Source organism: Helianthus annuus, chromosome 13 (genome assembly GCF_002127325.2).
Source record: "Helianthus annuus cultivar XRQ/B chromosome 13, HanXRQr2.0-SUNRISE, whole genome shotgun sequence".
In the NCBI taxonomy this organism is placed as follows: Eukaryota; Viridiplantae; Streptophyta; class Magnoliopsida; order Asterales; family Asteraceae; genus Helianthus; species Helianthus annuus.
Window position 1 is genome coordinate 91,582,607 of NC_035445.2, and position 18,575 is coordinate 91,601,181.

The 18,575-nt window shown below is 36.5% G+C and overlaps 2 protein-coding genes and 1 long non-coding RNA gene across 20 annotated transcripts; all 3 read left to right on the forward strand.

Annotated features, from left to right (window-relative positions):
* Window positions 1–618: 618 nt before the first annotated feature.
* LOC110898632 lies at window positions 619–6,338 on the forward strand. Of its 17 annotated transcripts, none has more exons than XR_004877502.1 (14): window positions 619–839; window positions 962–1,928; window positions 2,045–2,462; window positions 2,548–2,635; window positions 3,049–3,135; window positions 3,326–3,384; window positions 3,682–3,816; window positions 4,082–4,199; window positions 4,575–4,638; window positions 4,706–4,732; window positions 4,802–4,883; window positions 5,022–5,628; window positions 5,698–5,807; window positions 5,905–6,260. It is a non-coding gene; the product is annotated as an uncharacterized LOC110898632 (long non-coding RNA). The 17 variants fall into 17 exon arrangements; XR_002569516.1 differs by lacking the exon at window positions 4,706–4,732 and having other exon boundaries at window positions 5,022–5,419; window positions 5,557–5,628; XR_002569518.1 differs by lacking the exon at window positions 4,706–4,732 and having other exon boundaries at window positions 5,022–5,419; window positions 5,557–5,628; window positions 5,702–5,807.
* Window positions 6,339–9,166: 2,828 nt separating this feature from the next.
* LOC110898631 (ETHYLENE INSENSITIVE 3-like 3 protein) lies at window positions 9,167–12,243 on the forward strand. Its single transcript, XM_022145446.2, has 3 exons — window positions 9,167–9,381; window positions 9,581–11,450; window positions 11,954–12,243. Exon 2 carries the CDS (start codon window positions 9,741–9,743, stop codon window positions 11,418–11,420), a length of 1,680 nt encoding a protein of 559 aa, XP_022001138.1. The 5' UTR covers window positions 9,167–9,381; window positions 9,581–9,740; the 3' UTR covers window positions 11,421–11,450; window positions 11,954–12,243.
* A 1,778-nt stretch (window positions 12,244–14,021) lies between these two features.
* Window positions 14,022–18,466, forward strand: LOC110898630 (lysine-specific demethylase JMJ30). 2 transcript variants are annotated; one of them, XM_022145444.2, is made up of 6 exons: window positions 14,022–14,744; window positions 15,745–15,954; window positions 16,112–16,252; window positions 17,267–17,410; window positions 17,538–17,630; window positions 18,219–18,466. In XM_022145444.2, the coding sequence occupies exons 1-6, from the start codon at window positions 14,286–14,288 to the stop codon at window positions 18,405–18,407; spliced, it is 1,236 nt and encodes a 411-aa protein (XP_022001136.1). In that variant the 5' UTR covers window positions 14,022–14,285; the 3' UTR covers window positions 18,408–18,466. The 2 variants fall into 2 exon arrangements, with proteins under 2 accessions (XP_022001136.1, XP_022001137.1); XM_022145445.2 differs by having other exon boundaries at window positions 16,124–16,252.
* Window positions 18,467–18,575: the final 109 nt, after the last annotated feature.

An 18,575-nucleotide genomic window follows, 5' to 3' on the forward strand; every position in this document is an offset into this window, starting at 1 on the left:
AATTTATAATTTCAAAATTCGATTCGAAATTCGAATAAAAATTATACATTTTATTTATTATTTTTATATGTAATACATATATAATTTTTATTGGGCTATACTATAAATTATTTTCAAAATTTGTTCCAAGTATTAAAATTACCTATTACCAAACCCACTACATGACCCATAACTAAAACCTAAGTAGCAAATCTATCAGTAGATTTCTAACCCTAAAAATATTAACTTGTAGTGGTTATTCCCGAATTCTCGTTTTTAATGTTAGACTTATGGTATTTTATTTGGAATGTTTTATGGCTGCTTTAAAACTTATGTTTCATTTTAATAGTTATTTACATGTTTTAAAAAAACTTAATCAAATCGAATTTATTCGAATTCGAATTTATAATCGAATACGAATCGAATACGAATTGGGTTTTTTTATTCGAATACGAATTCGAATCGAATTGGTTTGGTTTTAATCGAATACGAATCAAATTCGAATTCAAGTAAAAATAAAAATTATTCGAATAATTCGATTCGAATAATTCAAAAATTCGATATTCGATTCGATGAACACCCCTATAAATTAACGTAGCCCGTCCACCTGACGGGTATTAAACTAGTTGAACTAGGTGCATCCAGAGGGTAAATATGTGGTTGATATTGATAAAAGCATCGACATCACTAAGATTACACCATCAACCAGAGTTGCTCTTAAGAACGATAGCTACGTTCTTCATTTAGTTTTACCAAGCAAAGTAGGTCCTCTGGTCAACCTTATGAAAGTTGAAAAGGTTCCCGATTCTACATATGACATAATTGGTGGGCTTAACCAGCAAATCAAAGAGATTAAGGAGGTTAGTTCCCATTCGTTCCCATTTTTCCATTTAAACTTAAAAGTATCATTTTGGTGTTATTATAAATCATTATTCATTCTAAAACAATATTTTAGGTTATTGAATGGAACGAATGTTAATAGGTATTCAATGGAGGTGGGGAAAGAGCTGTTGGAAGGGACAAAGAGTTTGGAAGAAATCGTTAAGAATGTTTGTGAATTTGGGGGATATCTATAACTAGGGTTCATGAAGAATGAAATTGGGGAAGATGATAATTTTGGGTGTTAAAAGAGTCATTAAATATGACAGATCTACCCTCACATGATCTGCACATGACCACTTTTAACTGAAAAATTAAACTAGGTTATGCCAAAAGGACAAAACATGATAGATTTTAAAAGATAAAGTACAAAACCCATCAATTTTAAACATAAAGGACAGCGCCTAAAAATGGGTATAAAGATAAAGGACAATCCTTGAAATTCACTCTAAGTTTGAATAGTGATGTAATACCTGAAATCACACAACATACATTTATTTAGCAAAATGCTAGTTAAATACAAGAAGGTTGATGCCGAAAAGGTCTATAGTTTATCTCAAAAATAGAACATTGTTTACTTTCGTTTCATATATATGTGTGTTTTTTACTTTCAAACAATGTATAAAACAATCTATATCTCTAATAAAGCAAACCATTGGGGGACACATGTCACCCAATGGTGCAAGCTAACTAAGCATCCACATGGGTAATGAGGTGGCAAAACTCAAATGAGAGGACATGTGGCATAGTTGTGGTGAGAGTATTGGAGAGGCTTATTATGTACGCTTCAATTACTCCCTCTCTCTCAATTTTTAATCATCTTTCCTTTTCTTATTCAAAACCCACTTACTCTCTCTCTCTCTCTCTCTCTCTCTCTCTCTCTCTCTCTCTCTCTCGATGACCGTGTAATTGGTTTCTTTCCTAAATCAAATTGTTGACCATCTCTCTCAATTATCAATCGCCTTCTTCCGAAAACCCTAAAACAAAAGTCATCTGCCTCCATATATCTGAATCAACCCTGTGCGACAACCTTCAATCCATCTTCAAGACCCAAGACTCTAAAATCGACGGTAATGTTTGATTCGTTGATCTTCTTATTAAATATATTCGATTTGTCTTCCTCTTCTCTATCAATCGTGTTTATATGATTTTGTTTATTCTTATTTGAGGTGTATTGTTCATTCAGGTCTATGGCTATTGTTCTTTCAAAATTGGGGTCAGATCAAACCGGTCGATTTTCCTCCGTATTCGTTTCATTTGTCTCTGACAAAATTGAGTTTAGATTGCAAGTTCTTTGCTTTGTTTTAATGTTGGTTGCTCAATATCATGTTAAACATTGATGTTCATCTGAAATCTAAAATATTGAATCATATTTGATATTTTTTTATATATGTTAATGTGTTTATTGCTTGAAATATAGAATCATTTCTGAAATTTGTATTCTTGATTTCTGTTTTTTGGAATCGTCTTTGATTCTATCGGTCATCAAAGGGCCGTAGCCGTCTTCCGTCGGCTAGGGTTCCATCATGAAACACTCGCGGCGGCAGATTCAGGGAAAGACCTATTGAAGTTAGGGTATTTCGATTCCATTGAGAGAAAACTAGGTAAGAGGATTGATTTTAATGTGTTTCTAATTGTTGGGTAGTTTATTTTATGAATGATTTATCCTCTTTTTTTACATTGAAACAGATTGATCCTCGACATGGCTATAGTCAAAATCTTCAATTTTGTTTTGCCAAATGGATTCACTGTTAGAGTAGACAAGCTTTTTCTATTGGTAAGCTTCAACACTTACTGTGTTTTTGTGATTTAAAACAAAGATTTAAACTAATATATAGTTTTGTATAACTAAAGTTTAGATAAATAAAATATGGAATATGAAATAGTGGATGAATCACTTTAATCAGCAAGCAATCTGATTGTGAGGAGAATGAATATGATGTATAATAGTATGTTAAAGATTACAACTCTATGATACACTTGAGGCATATAAAATAAGAAAACATATGACCGAAACCTACTTTTAAGAAGAAATAATATATTCGAGTTATAAATTTGAATGTGAAATGCAGTAACATTTTTAATTTGAAAATAGGCGAGTGAATGATATTGTTACATATTATAATTTATTTAAAAAGGACAAGCTTTTTCTATTGTTATGCCAAATGGATTCACATTATATTTTCTCAGGCTTGACATAGGGGAAGGGAAAGAGGTGGATCGTGAAAGATCCTAAGAACAAAGCTTCTTCAGCAATGCATCAAGTATCTTGCCCCTGTAAGTATTAGAGGTGCAAAATGGGTGGAATGGGTAACTGAGAAAATGATGGAATTTGTTTAAATCGGCTTAGGATGCCACGAAAGACTTATTATCCAGCTTTTTGTTTAAATGCCTCTTAATCTTTTGTATTACTAACACAATTCATAACATATACAAGCACGAGTTTATGATGGATCTTCTCATTTAGGCACGAGTTTATGATGGATCTTCTCATTTGGATGAGCTTAACCTTTTACTATGTGAAAGGTATCTTTTTTTTTCAATGACAAATAGAAAATTAACTAAAATGCGTCAAAAGGTATGTGGGGGCCACCAACAATGGGGTGTGAATTTATGACATGGCACGAACCCAACACGAAATTTACGGGTTTGGGTTTTTTCATAAATAGGTTCAGATCAACTTTGAGTCGAACCCGTGAACATGTTTAGCTAATTGGGTTGTGTTCGTGTTAATTTGGCAAGTTCGTGGGTTGCGCGATCTAGCCCATTTATTTATTTTTAGTGATTTATATGTGATTTTAAAAAGTTTTTATGGTTTGATAGCTGGGATGAATGTGTAAGCATGGATCATCTCATGGCCAATAACAAAGACAACCTTGAGAATCAAAAAACACCGAAAATATGAATCTATCGATCTCCTTCTTCACCATTCTCGCAAATCCCCTTCTAATGCCATATGTAAGTCCTCGAATCTTCAGTTCTTATAGCTTTCAGTTTTATCTTGATTGATAATCCCAACAATCATTTGTTTTTGGCATATTGTCTAAATGATAATCCCAACAATCATTTGTTTCTGGCATATTGTCTAAACTATTTGTTAATTACAAACAAACGATTAGAATAGAGATCCAAATGCCTCCTTTTGGCACATGTTTGAAATCGATTGATGGTTAGTTTTAGTGATACATCTTAAGAGTCTTATTATCATTTGGTAGAATTGCAGGTATAGGGAACACCGATGGGACCCTAAGCGGCTTATAGGATCGGGTGGCATGCCCTCATCACATCCTTTAGCTGAAAGAATGCTATTACACGAACTTCTTGGCCACACCCCTCCTCGGGTCTGTTTTCATAATTTGGTCGATTTGATCTGTGTTTTATGTTAAACGGGTCAAATGGTTCAGATTTTAAAAAAATAGCTAAAAAGGGAACGGGTCAAACGGGTTGCAAGTTATCAAAAGTCACTTTTATTGCATACAACCTCTTAAATTGTTTCTCACAAATTCAGATTATTATTACGTTGAGCTAAAAAGGGACGAGTGAAATGAGAGAGACTGTTGTTAAAAAAAATTAAATTGAAGTAGTCTTGATTTTTGTAATCAAAGTTAACATATTTATTATTTATAAAAAAAATAAAAAAACTGGATGAAAAAGTGTTGGTAGGTTAAAAGATTTATTGAACAATAATAATGTAAGGATGATTATATGATATGCAGGTAATTGCTGGTAGGTTATTGAGGATGATGACATCAACAATTATTTACGTGATCTCACATTCAGGTAATAATGCTTGAATTCATTTTGCATCAAGGATGAATGTTTGAAATTTTTTAATCTGAATGTGAAGACGATGCTGGTTGTTTGAATTTATAAGGTATTGTGTCTTTTCTTTTTTACTTATCATTGTATTGATTTTGTAAAAACCTTTTGTTTTGGTTTTTAGGTACATAATTTCAATACGAGTAGAGGATTGTACAGGAACCGCAAATCTAACTCTATATTAGATGAGGATGGACAAGTTACAAGTAAGACAACAATGTGGTGTACAAGGAGATTTTTAGTGAAATTTGAATTTTATTTTGTACTTTTTAAACTATCATATATATTTTTAACTATATTTTTTAAATATAGAATAAAATTTCTATCTTCTTTTTATCATGCAGGATTGTCACTGTGATAGATGCGGTTACGGTACAGAAGATGCGAATCAAGTTTTTGTTAATTGTATTTGGGCCCGAAGTATATGGTGGCAAATTGCGGTTTGGATGCGCATACCCCGTACGACTAATATCTGCAGTTTAAAGGAAGTGGTGAAAGCTTTGACCGGAAACATAGGGTCGGCTAGATGGAAGAGAGTCGTCTACACGGTTATTCTGGCTACGGTGTGGCGAATCTGGAATGCAAGGAATCTTAAAGTTTTTGAGGGGCAGTTTGTTCCAACCCGGAGAACTGTCGATCTCATAAAAGAAAATGTCTTCCTTTGGATTTCTCATCGCACAAAGTTACCAAAGCTGGACTGGAATAAGTGGGCTGAGTTTAATGTTTCAGAAATTTTGTAATGGTTGTGCTTTTGTTTTCTGTTTCCTTTCCGTTTCTTTGTAGTTGTTTTGTCCAGTTACTCAACCCGCCTGGATGAGATTCAATTGGATCGGGAAGTAGTTTGTGCTGATTGATTTTTTTTCTTATTTGGATAACTAGATAAGTTGGCTACCAATGTCGAACACCTTTTTAGGATTTGCTGAAAGTGTCATCATCTCATCAGGTCATCAGGTAAAAGTGTTGATTTTAAATGTGACATTTGTTATACAGCGCCATCTTATTCTTGAAAATATTTCTTAGACAGGTCACTCACTTGGTGGCCTGAAATCAAGATATGTTGTTGCTAAACTCTACAATCTATACATACGATTACACAAAATCAATTATGCATGTCAAGGATATAGAAAGATGTGAGGAAAAATCAATTAATTAAGCCAGTTTATCCTGTTATATGATTAATTTGTTAAAAATCATTTAACTAAGTCAATTTCATTTATGGTTTTGTAGATGTAAGGCCAAAGCATGGATGATGCAGTTGCATGTTGTATATCATTTGCAGAGAAAAAGGAAAAGACTGAAACACAACACACTGATGCTTGATATAAAGGGACCATAAGATGGCATCTAAAAGGATGCTTGATATAAAGGGACATTGATGCGTGAGAGACAAGAAACATTTATGTCTGACAACTTAATAACGTAAGACAAAAGACATTTTGTTAGTACTTTTCATTATATTATTAAGGTATCAAAATGTTTAGTTAGTGCATAATGTGCCACTTACATATATTTCTTGTGACGTCATCATGTAATGTGGCCTCCCACCCATTGAAAATTCTTATGTGTTCAACCCGTGTATCATAGAACATTTCATTTCAAAGTAAATAATATGGTTTTGGTTGAAGCTCGCGTATTACGCGGGCATTAACCTAGTAAGATAATATAACTAATTTCATCAGTTTTATTTCTCAAAAGCTTTCAATTTATGTTTTGAACTCTTTATTTGAGGTGTACGTAGTCGCATTTTGAAAAGCCTATGATCCACACATTGTTCAAATCATTCAATCTAGATAAATTCTTAAACTTGTGTCAAATTCTTCATATTATAACTTTTTTACTCTTACACGTAAGCATCCATCCATGCTAGACCATAAACTTACAAAACATACCTCTGGTGGTTAGTAGCTCAATTGGTTTATCTATTCAGTTTTTAATCCACGGACATGTCTTTTACCTTAATTGCACCAAAATTTCACTTGTAAGTCATATACTCCAATTGATATTCTAAGTGAAAGTAGGCAATAATCTCTTGGTTACTTCGGATGGTGGAATATCCACTAAGGTTGCGGGGCGTGGGCGGCTTGAGTTGGGAGCATTGCTCGAGACTTGGTAGATGTGGGCTCCACCTGTCCACACCCAAAAAGTGGAGTGTGGAAGGGGTGTGGCTAGTCGGCGTTGGGGTGTCATGTGGCATCTAAATTTCTTTTTTTTTTTATTGTAGTCCTAGAATTTACTAAATAATTTTAAAAACATATTTTAGTTATATTAAATAACTACAATAAAAAAATACATTACATCACCAAAAAAAAATCAATTATCTTCATCTTCATTGGAGTCGAATTTAGGAAGTGTCGAAACATGTTCTACCAAATCAGCTCGAAGGTTTGAACTTATTTGTCTTGACTCGATTAGATGTTGGTTTTGCGTTCTCTCTTCGTCACTAATATCTTCGTTATTTGATTCGGTCTCCTCGCCATAATATTCAACGATTGCACGCCCTTCATCCTCTAAAATCATGTTGTGTAGAATGATGCATGCGTACATCACGTTTCTTATTTGATCTTTTTCATACAATCGACAAGGCATGCTCAAAATGTGCCACCTTTTCTACAAAACACCAAATGCTCGCTCGACGTCTTTGTGTGTCGCCATCTGAACTTTGTTAAACTTTATTCTTTTAGGATCTAGGGTTCCATCTCTTGAAAATGATGTCACAAAAACAACATACTCAGGGTAAATTCCATCAACAAGATAGCACCGATACTTATATTCAACCCCATTTACAAAAAAATGTTCATTTCGGTCCAATACCATTTATTAGATCATTGAATAGAGGCGAGTGATGTATAATGTTTATATCGTTATATGAACCGGGCATACCAAAGAATACATGCCAGATCCAAAGATCTTGTGATGCAACCGCTTCAAGCATCATAGCCGACATTCCATAATATCCATTTGTGTGAGAGCCTTGCCATGCAGTTGGACAAAGTTCTCACTCTCATTTCATACAATCTAAACTACCGATCATCCTGGTGAGACCATAATATTCAGCGTGATGTTGTGAAATTTGTTGCATATCACTAAACGTCGGTTTTCTCAAATATCTTTTCATATATAGTTCAATGATATACGCACAAAAATTGTGAAGACTTTCCCTAGCCACTCATGCCGACATTCTTAAATAGTCGTCAATTATGTCGGAACTATTGTCGTAAGCTAATTGTCTTAGAGTGGCCGTAACCTTTTGCCACGTGGTAAATCCTAAATTACCACGTGCATCGGGTCTTTGTCGGAAAAAAAGCATTATTATCCTCTAAATAAATTGTTATTCATAAAAATAAATTTTTACTCATACGAAAACGACGTCTAACATTCTTTCATTATACGTTGGTTCGGGTGAGAAATAATCGCTTACTAGCAAATCGCTTGCGGTTTTGCGTTCACGAACAATATACTTCCTCTGTTTGAGTTAGGGTTGGAAAGTCCCTTCATCTGCATCTTCAACAATAGCTTTCATCACCATCGTCACTGCTGATAATATTAATTCCGCCCCGTCGTCGGATAAGGATGACAAAATAAATTTATCATACGAATCGCTTGAACTTGAAGAATCCATTTTATATACGAATCGCTTGAACTTGAAGAAAGAGAAATGGATAAGAAGGACGCTGAAGAGAGAAACACAACAAAAAATACATCCGCAACCTGAAGAGGAGAAAAGAGAATTCAGTTAATTCACGAAAAAGGTGAATATCCTGGTGTGGAGAGCGCAAATGGGTAGGATCGCCACGTTGGACGCTCTCTCCAAACGTAATTGTTTTAATGGGGACGAAAGGTGTATCTTGTGCAACGACGGGCTTGAATCTGCTGACCACCTATTTCGTTCGTGTAGTGTTGCCTCAGAGGTTTGGTATCTTATTAGTCGATGGTGTAATATCAGTCCGATCTTCGCCTTCTCGTTAGAAGATTTACTTGAAGTTCATGTTTTCTCTGGTTTGGGGATCAAAGCTAAGATTGCCCTGAAGGGCATCATTATGGTAGGTTGGTGGTGCATTTGGATAGCTAGAAATAACAGAAGATTCTCTAATAAAACGTGTTCGGCCTCTAGTATTGTCCAGGACATCAAATCGCTTGGTTTTCTATGGTATAGTAATAGATCTAGATGTAGAGATATCAGTTGGAGAGATTGGCTGTCGTTTTCTTTTTTGTAATCGGTTTTGTTTTTGTTGGTGTTGGCTGCCCTTGTTTTTGAGGGTGGGCCTTTGTGAATAAAAGTTAACTTTCAAAAAAAAAGTTAAGTCACGCAGACAGTGTTAAAAAAGTTTTGAACATCTTTTATTTCGTGTTGTGTATGAAACTTGAACTCAAAACCTCCCGATTGGCCCCAACCACTACCTATTAAATGTCTTTTAAATAAATGTTTTATTTCCTCTTTGTAACAGTCTATAGAAGCAAATATTTTCTTGATTTCTTCATTTCATTTTTGTTAAAACAATAACTTTCCATTATCTTTTTGACCTCAAATCTGTCTGCCAATGGATAGTGGCCCAGATACGTTGTACACAATACACCTATAAAATCACAAATTTATTAATTATTAATTTATTTCTTCCCTCTTTTCCTCCACCATATTTTCTAGGGTTTCAAGAATCCGTTCTTTTATGTTACTATCTTCAAGATTTTGGAGCTGATTGACACCAGGTAACGAATTCTACAACACCCATGTGTTCAATTTTGTTAATCTTTCGTTTAAATTATTCTATTTAGCTTTTGATTGACGTTTCGGTGAAAAAGATTGAATCTTTATTATTCAATAAGTTTGATTAGTTTATTGAAATTGGATTCTTATGTGTTTAAGTTATTAAAGTTTGAATCCGTATTGGGACATGGTTTCGTGCAGAATTACGAGATTGGAGGTTTAATCAGTTTGATTCGTTAGGTTTAACTGTTTCTTGTTTGGATTAAAGATTTGGGAATTTTTGTGCATGTGAACTGTTTGATGAAATTCCTCTGAGAGGCGGGTTTTTGTAATATATTGGGATTAATACGTTTGAAGAGTGATGGATGATTATATGATCGATACGAATGGATTGGACAATGGTTCGGATATTGAAGGGGATGATATAAGGTGTGAAAATATAGCGGAAAAAGACGTAAGCGATGAAGAGATTGACGCCGAAGAGCTGGAAAGACGGATGTGGAAGGACCGAATTAAGCTTAAACGGATCAAAGAGAAGCAAAAGATTTTAGCACAACAAGCTGCGGAAAAGCAGAAGGCGAAGCAAACGAGTGATCAAGCGCGTAGGAAAAAGATGTCTCGGGCTCAAGACGGGATCTTGAAGTATATGTTGAAGCTTATGGAAGTGTGCAAAGCGCGTGGTTTCGTTTACGGGATTATTCCCGAAAAGGGTAAGCCCGTAGGTGGTTCGTCTGATAATTTACGGGCTTGGTGGAAAGAAAAAGTTAAGTTCGACAAAAACGGGCCTGCGGCCATAACTAAGTACGACACCGATTGCATATCTAAAGGACAAGGAATCGGTTGTCAAAACGGGAACTCGAACGCCATTCTTCAAGATTTACAAGACGCTACATTGGGCTCGCTTTTATCAGCATTGATGCAACACTGCGACCCACCGCAGCGGAAATTCCCGTTAGAAAAAGGACAACCGCCACCGTGGTGGCCCACTGGCGGTGAAGATTGGTGGAGTAGATTAGGGCTTCCAAAAGGGCAATCTCCACCGTACAAAAAGCCGCATGATTTAAAAAAGATGTGGAAAGTCGGTGTTCTTACTGCGGTTATAAAACATATGTCGCCGGATATTGCTAAGATTAGAAAGCTGGTTCATCAGTCAAAGTGTTTGCAGGATAAGATGACCGCTAAAGAGAGTTCGATTTGGTTGGGGGTTTTGAGCCGCGAGGAGTCGTTAATTCTACAATCTAGTGGCGATAACGGTGGTTCGGCGATAACCGAGACACCTTCGGGTGGCTGTCTTGATAAAAACCGACCTTCAGATAGTTACGACAGTGATTATGATGTTGACGGTGTTGACGATGCACAGGCCTCGGTTTCATCTAAAGATCGTGAAGCGCCACCACGCGTTAATGATAAAAAGCAAACGCGATCTGGTAACAAGAGAAAACGGGATACGTTAAAGCCACCTCAGCAACAAATAACGTCAGATGAACCACGAGATTCGGTGCCCGATATGAACCAAATAGGTACATCGTTAGCTGATTTCCCGGTTCAAGAAAGCATACAAGAAGAAGATCATACGTTGACAGGTGTCGGACCTCCATTGGTAGAAACCGGAACCAATGTTCAGAATGTTCAGATCGCCGCTAATGACATGTTACTGTATCCGCCGTATCAAGAGAACGAATATAGACCGAGTGGGGTCCATTCCGGACGACAAAGTTCCGAATTACATCATATCGTTCCGTACCGTTTATATACTCCATCAATCGAAGAACAACAGCATCCGGTTAACGAGTTCCAGATTGAAAACCATAATGCGATACAGAGTGAAGGTCTGCACAATCTTGAAAAAGACGGGTTTCATAACGGGCATGAGAGACCCGTTGATAACCATTTTGAATCGTCAATCAATAGTTTGTCGCTAGATTATGGGGGATTCAATAGCCCGTTTGATCTAGGGATCAACGCAACGACTTCACTGGATACGGATTTTGATTATCTGCTTGATGATGACCTTGACCTCATGCAGTACTTCGGAGCTTAAGTTTTTTAGAATGTTCTTCAATGGATAATTGTAAGTCTTATTAAACTATTATTTTTGAGTAAAGTACACGGAGGGTCCCTGTGGTTAATTAAAATTTTGGATCTGGTCCCTATCTTTTCAAAAGTACACGGATGGTCCTTGTCGTTCGCACTTCGTAACGTATTTAGTCCCCAGCTAACAAATCTAAAGGTTTCAGTAGGTCCAGGTTATGAACTAAATACGTCACAAAGTGCAAACCACAGGGACCATGAATGTACTTTTGGTAAAAGTTGGGGACTAAATGCGTTAAAAAATGCAAACCACAGGGACCATTCGTGTAGTTTTGGAAAGCTAGGGACCATATCCAAAATTTTGATCATCTACAGGAGTACAGGGACCATCCATGTACTTTACTCTATTTTTAATACAAAAGTAACTGTTTTGACTCGAACCGTTTTGACCCAGTGCTCAATGCGCCTGTTTTGCCGCTTCTGCTTTTGTCCCTTTTTGTACTAGTTTTGTTTAGCAAGGTAGTTATGTTTTGTTGGATGCAGGTATGAGGAATAATACAAAGATAACAACAATGGCATTGTTCAAGCCGATTTGTCTGACAAGAATGTAAGGTAATAGATCGATTTCGGTGCTAAAATAATGATGATCCTGAATGGTTGGTTTGTAAAATGAATGTCTTTCTGGGAAGTTCAGTCGTTTTCTTTTTTGTTACGTTTTATGATTCTTTTTTTACGAAAGAAAAAAATCCTTTAGAATTTGGTGATGTTGCCATGTTTGCCATCTGTTCTGTCTTTACACGATTTAAGAATTCTCGAGCATGCTATTTTTGATATAGAAAGGTACCTTCGTTGGGGCGACAAACTTATCTGCCTCCTCGATAAACAATAGTGACGAGTCAAATCACTTGTAAATAAAGTCAATAGTGATCATGTAGACGATAAACTTTTGGTACCAAGCGTGAGGTCCGAATTGAGACAATACCAAGCTAAGAATGGTGCATATGGCGGTCGACAAACGGATTGAATATGTCATCACAAACAATATGTTATATTTAATAATTTACACACTTTGTGTGTCCATCCTTCGCGTGTAAGCGAAGTGGGTTTGGTCTTTAAGCGACATGCTATGTTTAATAGTTTACGTAGTTTGTTTGTGTGTATGAAACATGCTTGTTCGCTAGCCGCACTTGTTTTTTTACTCATCATGGGTTTCACTATGTACTTATTTACTACATGCTAGTGGCAGATTAGGAAATATATTCTAAGGGTGCGAACGGCCGAACGAGTGGTTTAACCAAATTTTCAAGGGTGCGATCGAAATTTTTTCATATCAAATACACTATTTTTTTTTCCAAGGGGTGCGCCTGCCCATCCAACCCTCTACCTAGGTTCGCCCTAGCTACATGCCCGTTCAAAAAAGAAAAAGAAAAGAAAATAAAAACACTTGTCACCTACATACAAGACATCAAAAAAGAAATAGAAAAGAAAAGAAACACACTTGTTTACTACATACAAGACATAACAACACGAGAGGTCAACACTGGTCATTTTGATTGAGAGGGACTTTTTTTTGTCAAGTTTTTAAAAGAAGATTATATATACAAAACATGAGTCAATTTCGAATAATTTTTTTTTTTTTTTTTTTTTTTTTTTTTTTTGTAAACTTATTGTTTTATAACTAATAACAACTATGTAAGGGCTAAAGGGCATGTGTTATACCTAATTAAAAAATGTTAGCTACGTAGCTATGTAGGCATTACACATAAGAAGCAAGGACACTCTCATTAAACATGCATTATATCTTGCAAGTGTGAAGGTGAGTGATCTTTTTTAAAAGTTTTTATACAATCTAGTAATTATTTCTAAGCAAGTATTATTAAAAATTTGAAACAAATTAATAAATAAAAGCCGGTTAAATATCATTTTGAAGCATGCAGTAAAACTGCGTTAACGAGACTAAAAATACTTTATTTACAAAGCAACTCATTTTTTGTTAAAGTTTATATCGGAATGTTTAGAAAAAAAAAACAAAACAATGTATTTTGCTTTTTTAAAGCTAACAAGTAAAAGTTATTTGAGAAATAAACATATTAAATGTTAGGTGAGCTATGGCAATAAAATATTAAAAAAAAAAAAAAAAACAAATGCATGAGTCGTCTCTCTCATTGGTTGATCATTTTACGAAAAAAAAAATGCTCACATTTGTAATGACCCTCACGCTTTCATGGCTCACGTCTCACCCTCACACCCACATGGTGTTCTAGTGCGTAGCGAGCTCTCCCACACGCCCACACTGTATAACAACCCTAATTTGCCATGTTACTAACAAGGATATGCGCTATATGGGTTGAGGATAGTGTGTCACAGGAGTGCTGACATGGAGGTGGGGGATCAAGGGGAACACCACGCCCCTGATGCGGGAGAGAGTGAAAGCTGGACTACGGAAATGTTACAGATAGAGATCTAAAGCTGATGTGAAGGTGAAGGATGGAGGAGAACCCACGCTTTTTACTGGATGTAGCCCCTTTCACCCTCTTCCGAAACCATAACAGATAGTCTAATCCGTTCAATCTTTTTATTAATATGAAACAAATAATACTTTGAACCTAGACCTTAGTACATATGTTTTATGCCAAACACCTAAACATTCATGATAAGCCATTTTAGGCAACTCAACACTCAAAGTGCTATGAACATCATAAAATACATCCATAAACAAAGTATCCGAGGGGCAATTTTGGTAATCCAACAATCTAAATGCCACATAAGCAAAAAGTGCAAAATATCTAAATGCCACGTCACACCTTCACCTTCATATTAAAAAGCCGGTGAAACTAAAACCAATCGGAAGCTTCTCAACCACCACTAACCGCCCATGGCTGACGTCAATTACGACGACGTTTTGGAAACTCCGGTGGTAGATTCGGAGGCACACAACCTCCTGAGAAGGATATTGAAAGAAGGCGGTTACGCGTACGTGAGTATGTCCACACGCGCCGCGAGTGGAGACGTACGAGCGGCAGAGGCGGCGCGTGAGATGGCGTGGGAGCAGCTTCACTCCGGTCCGGTTCACTCGGTGGTTCCTGTGTGGAGAGACGCGTACGCGATGGCGTGTTTGTACGTCGCGAAGTGTCATTATGTTCGTGGTGAGTTTAAAGAGGCGGTTAGGGTTTTGGATATGGCATTGATAATGGGAGCGACGGTGTTAAGAACGGATTTGGTTGCGGCGGTTGGAAAAGCTATGGAGAGAGTGAATGCAGTTGAAGAATCTGTTAACGGTTCTGTTAATAATGTTAAATTGTTAATGGATCAAACGGCAATTAACTTGACGGAGGTGAGTTAGTTAATTCAGTTAGGTTACAATGTTGTGTTAATTTGTTATTTGAATAGATTGTGTCTCTGGTGGTATAAGTTATAACCTTAGGTTTTTAAAATGTGTGCATCCGGAGCGCATTATGCGCGCATCACACGATGAGGTGATGAGATCGCGGTGCACGTCGCACGATGCGATTTCATGATGCGCGCGTCACCTGATGCCGCGTCTTGTATGGTTGACTAGTATTTAAGAAATTTGGACCGTGATTGCGATGGGTTGAGTAACGCCTCGCTTGGGATGATGCACATATAATGTATATATGTGTGGGTGCTCGGGGGGCAAAAGTGAAAGTGCACTAATTTTAACGTTATTTTACTAATTTCGTGAAAATAATGTTAAAAGAGGGGGTACATGCAGTAATCGGCCTTTGTCTCAATTGATCAGTGTTATATGCCTTATGTCCAAGGCGTGATGCAAAACTACAATTGCGTCAGGGGTTTCACTGAATCCCTGGAAGCAGCCTCTATATTCCTACGGGGTAGAGATAAGGCTGTCTACATCTCACCCTCCTCAAACCCTACCTTAGCTTTGCTATTGGTGGGATTTACTGAGTATGATGCTGATTGTGATGGGTTGAGTATATGAACAAATTAGATTATAGATTGAACAAATCTGACTAGAGATGAGGAGAATATATTATATTTTAGTGTTTAAAATTATCCATACATCAAACCGTATGATTTTTGTTGATGAAACTATGCCCATTGATTGCTGAGTAATGTTTTACCCGTCTGGATTATATATTTATCAGCAAAACAGTGAAGATTGCAAGAATGTTGACATCATGCTTAGACGGTTCGAAAGTGAACCTATTTTGTTGATGAAACCTCGCTTTATGTTTCCCTGTTTTCGAAGTCTAGAAAGGCTGGATTCGTTAGCTTTTCTCGTGGTTCAGAACTTCAAATCATTTCTTTAAGTTGTAGTTTCTTATAAATAACTTGCTGCATTAAACTTGTAGGTTCTTAAAATCTTACCCAAAAAGTCCTTATCTTGTAAACTTGTTCACAAGAGATCTGCACTTTCATTGGAGGAATTTACGCGTGACCATTTCCTCTGTGGTTCTCCAGTTATATTAACCGATAATATGACTCATTGGCCAGCTACGACCAAGTGGAACGACTTGAATTACCTTCAAAAGGTTGCTGGATACCGCACAGTTCCCGTGGAGGTGATATATATCTTCAATCAACTGATATTAGATTGTTTTTTTCTTAAAATTTTCAGTTCTGAAAAACTTACATAAAGTGTTCGATATATGAAGCTAAAATATGAACTGATATTGCAGATCAGACCTTTGTGTAGATTCTGAAAAAAATATATTATAGAACTTCTTGCAGGTTGGGAAAAACTATTTATGCAACAATTGGAAGCAAGAGATGTTAACATTCTGTGAGTTTCTTCAGAGAATTCAGTCCAATAGTCCTCGTGTTCCTACTTATTTAGCCCAGCATCCTTTGTTTGATCAGGCATGTGTATATTTTCATGCATTATAGCTAGAAGATGTGGCTAAATGGGTTGGTTGGGTAACAGGTCAAAACAAGTAATTTGAATCGGGCTGGGTTGAGCCAGAACACCTTTTGTTTTGTGTGTGTTAAATATGACTGCATAAGTTACATATCTTAATGAGTAAAATGCCATTTTCGTCCCTGAGGTTTGGCTAGTTTTGCGACTTTAGTCCAAAGGTTTGTTTTTCCGCATCTGGATCCAAAAGGATTGAAATCTTGCATTTTCATCCGGCTCGTTAACTATATATCATTTTTCTCCGTTAAGTCAAGGGTATTTCTGTCCTTTTTGTTAACTTAAAGGGAAATTCGCGGATGAAAATGGCAAGATTTCAAACCTTTTGGATCCACATGCGGAAAAACAAACTTTTGGCCGAAAGTCTCAAAACTAGCCAAACCTCAGGAACGAAAATGGCATTTTACTCTATCTTAATTATAATGTAATTTTTTAAGGAAATAATTTAGAAGATTTTAACTTCTATCCACTAATAAACAAGGGGCAAAGAAAGCAAGTTTTGTATTGGGTTCATATATCATAACTAAAGTTATAAATATCCAGCGACGAAGCTTGAAAATTTCCACCGGGGGGTCGGAAGTCACCGGACCTAAAAATTCTATATAAGTAAAAAACAATTTATAAAACCGGGGGGTCGAAAACGTATATACCTAAAAAATTCAATACGAAACGTACATACATAACACTACTGAGCGAAAAGTTCGGGGGGTACGCCCCTGTAAATATCAGTGGGTTCAATGTGGCTCTGCTCTGCGCCTGATTACTTAATAGTTAATACACCGATAGACCCTCTTCTGCCTATTTGATATGTTTTCTTTTAAGCTGGTTTTTTTTATTTACACGTTTGACCCGTTAGATAAAAAGAAACCCAAATCGACTCATTCATAAATCAATGTGTTCGATGGGAGTTTTGTTATTTTGTTTGCCTTATAGCTCATTCATTATCTTTGTCTTATAAACAGATACAAGAGCTAAGGAACGATATTGTTATCCCTGACTACTGTTTTGTTGGTGGAACCGAAATGAAGTCAGTCAATGCTTGGTTCGGTCCAGCTGGCACAGTGACACCGTTACACCATGACCCGCACCATAACATTCTTGCTCAGGTAATCTGTAACTTCAGTTTATAATTAGTTATATACCCTCCTCGCTGTTTCTTCTACCGACAATTATAAAATAAAAAAGTAAATTTGATATTTTTATAGTAAAACTTGGATATCACTACACCTTCAGGTTGTTGGAAAGAAATACGTGAGGCTTTATCCAGCTTCATTGTCAGAAGAACTTTACCCGCACACTGAATCAAGGCTTAACAATACCAGCCAGGTAGGACTAGTATTAAAATGGGAGATTGGATAACGGGCCAAAATGGGTAGCTCTTACTGCAGGTCATGATAAGTCAGGCTGGACCAGAAACCAATGTTTTCAGGATCGGACTGGACGTCGAACTGGTCTCCTTACCGGTCCACTGGTCGGGCCGGATGTAAGAACCAGGTTATATTGTAAATATTATAAAAATAAATAGGGTAAAATTGAAAAAATTAAATCAAAACCCGGTTCAACCCCTAAAAAATCTGGCTCGACCACCCGGTTTGCCGGTCCGACCGCCGGTTCGACTCAAAAGCGGTTTGATAGGGTGAACCGGACCAGTCAGACCCCCGGTTCCTGGTTTGACCGACCGGTCCGGTTTTCAAAACATTGCCAGCAACCCTTCTTTATTATCTTTAATGAATTAACATGTGACATATTATTACAGTAATAATCTTAACTTTTATTTGATAAAGTGGTTCAGAAGGTTTTATGCACTTAAATATATATTCTAAACAACCTGCTCCATCCATTTAACCGGTTTCCTTGTTTAAATGGGTCATAAGTACCACCTCTAAATGGCGGTATTGGTTTCATTGTTTGAAGGTGGATTTGGACAACATCGACCCGAATGAGTTCCCGAGAATTCAAGACATCGAATTTATGGACTGCGTTTTAGAGGAAGGTGAGATGCTATACATCCCTCCCAAATGGTGGCACTATGTTAGATCACTCACTACAAGTCTTTCGGTTAGCTTTTGTTGGACCGCTTCGCCAAGCTCACCAACGTCTTGATCCGTTAATTACATTGTATTATTATTTTAAAATAATAATAATAATTATAATTTTATTAATATTATTATTATTATTTTATTTTTTTCATTGTTGTTATTAATAACATTGTAATTGCCTTCTTGTTATTTCTATTCATTTTAAGCCTATCCTTAATTTTAAGAGTAAAAC

Bases quoted from the DNA above. Each gene is read 5' to 3' on its own strand.
- LOC110898630 (XM_022145444.2), top strand. From the start codon at position 14,286: ATGGCTGACGTCAATTACGACGACGTTTTGGAAACTCCGGTGGTAGAT. The intron at 14,745-15,744 runs GTGAGTTAGTTA...TTAAACTTGTAG, and splicing joins CGGCAATTAACTTGACGGAG to GTTCTTAAAATCTTACCCAA. The intron at 16,253-17,266 runs GCATGTGTATAT...TCTTATAAACAG, and splicing joins AGCATCCTTTGTTTGATCAG to ATACAAGAGCTAAGGAACGA.
- LOC110898631 (XM_022145446.2), top strand. From the start codon at position 9,741: ATGGATGATTATATGATCGATACGAATGGATTGGACAATGGTTCGGAT.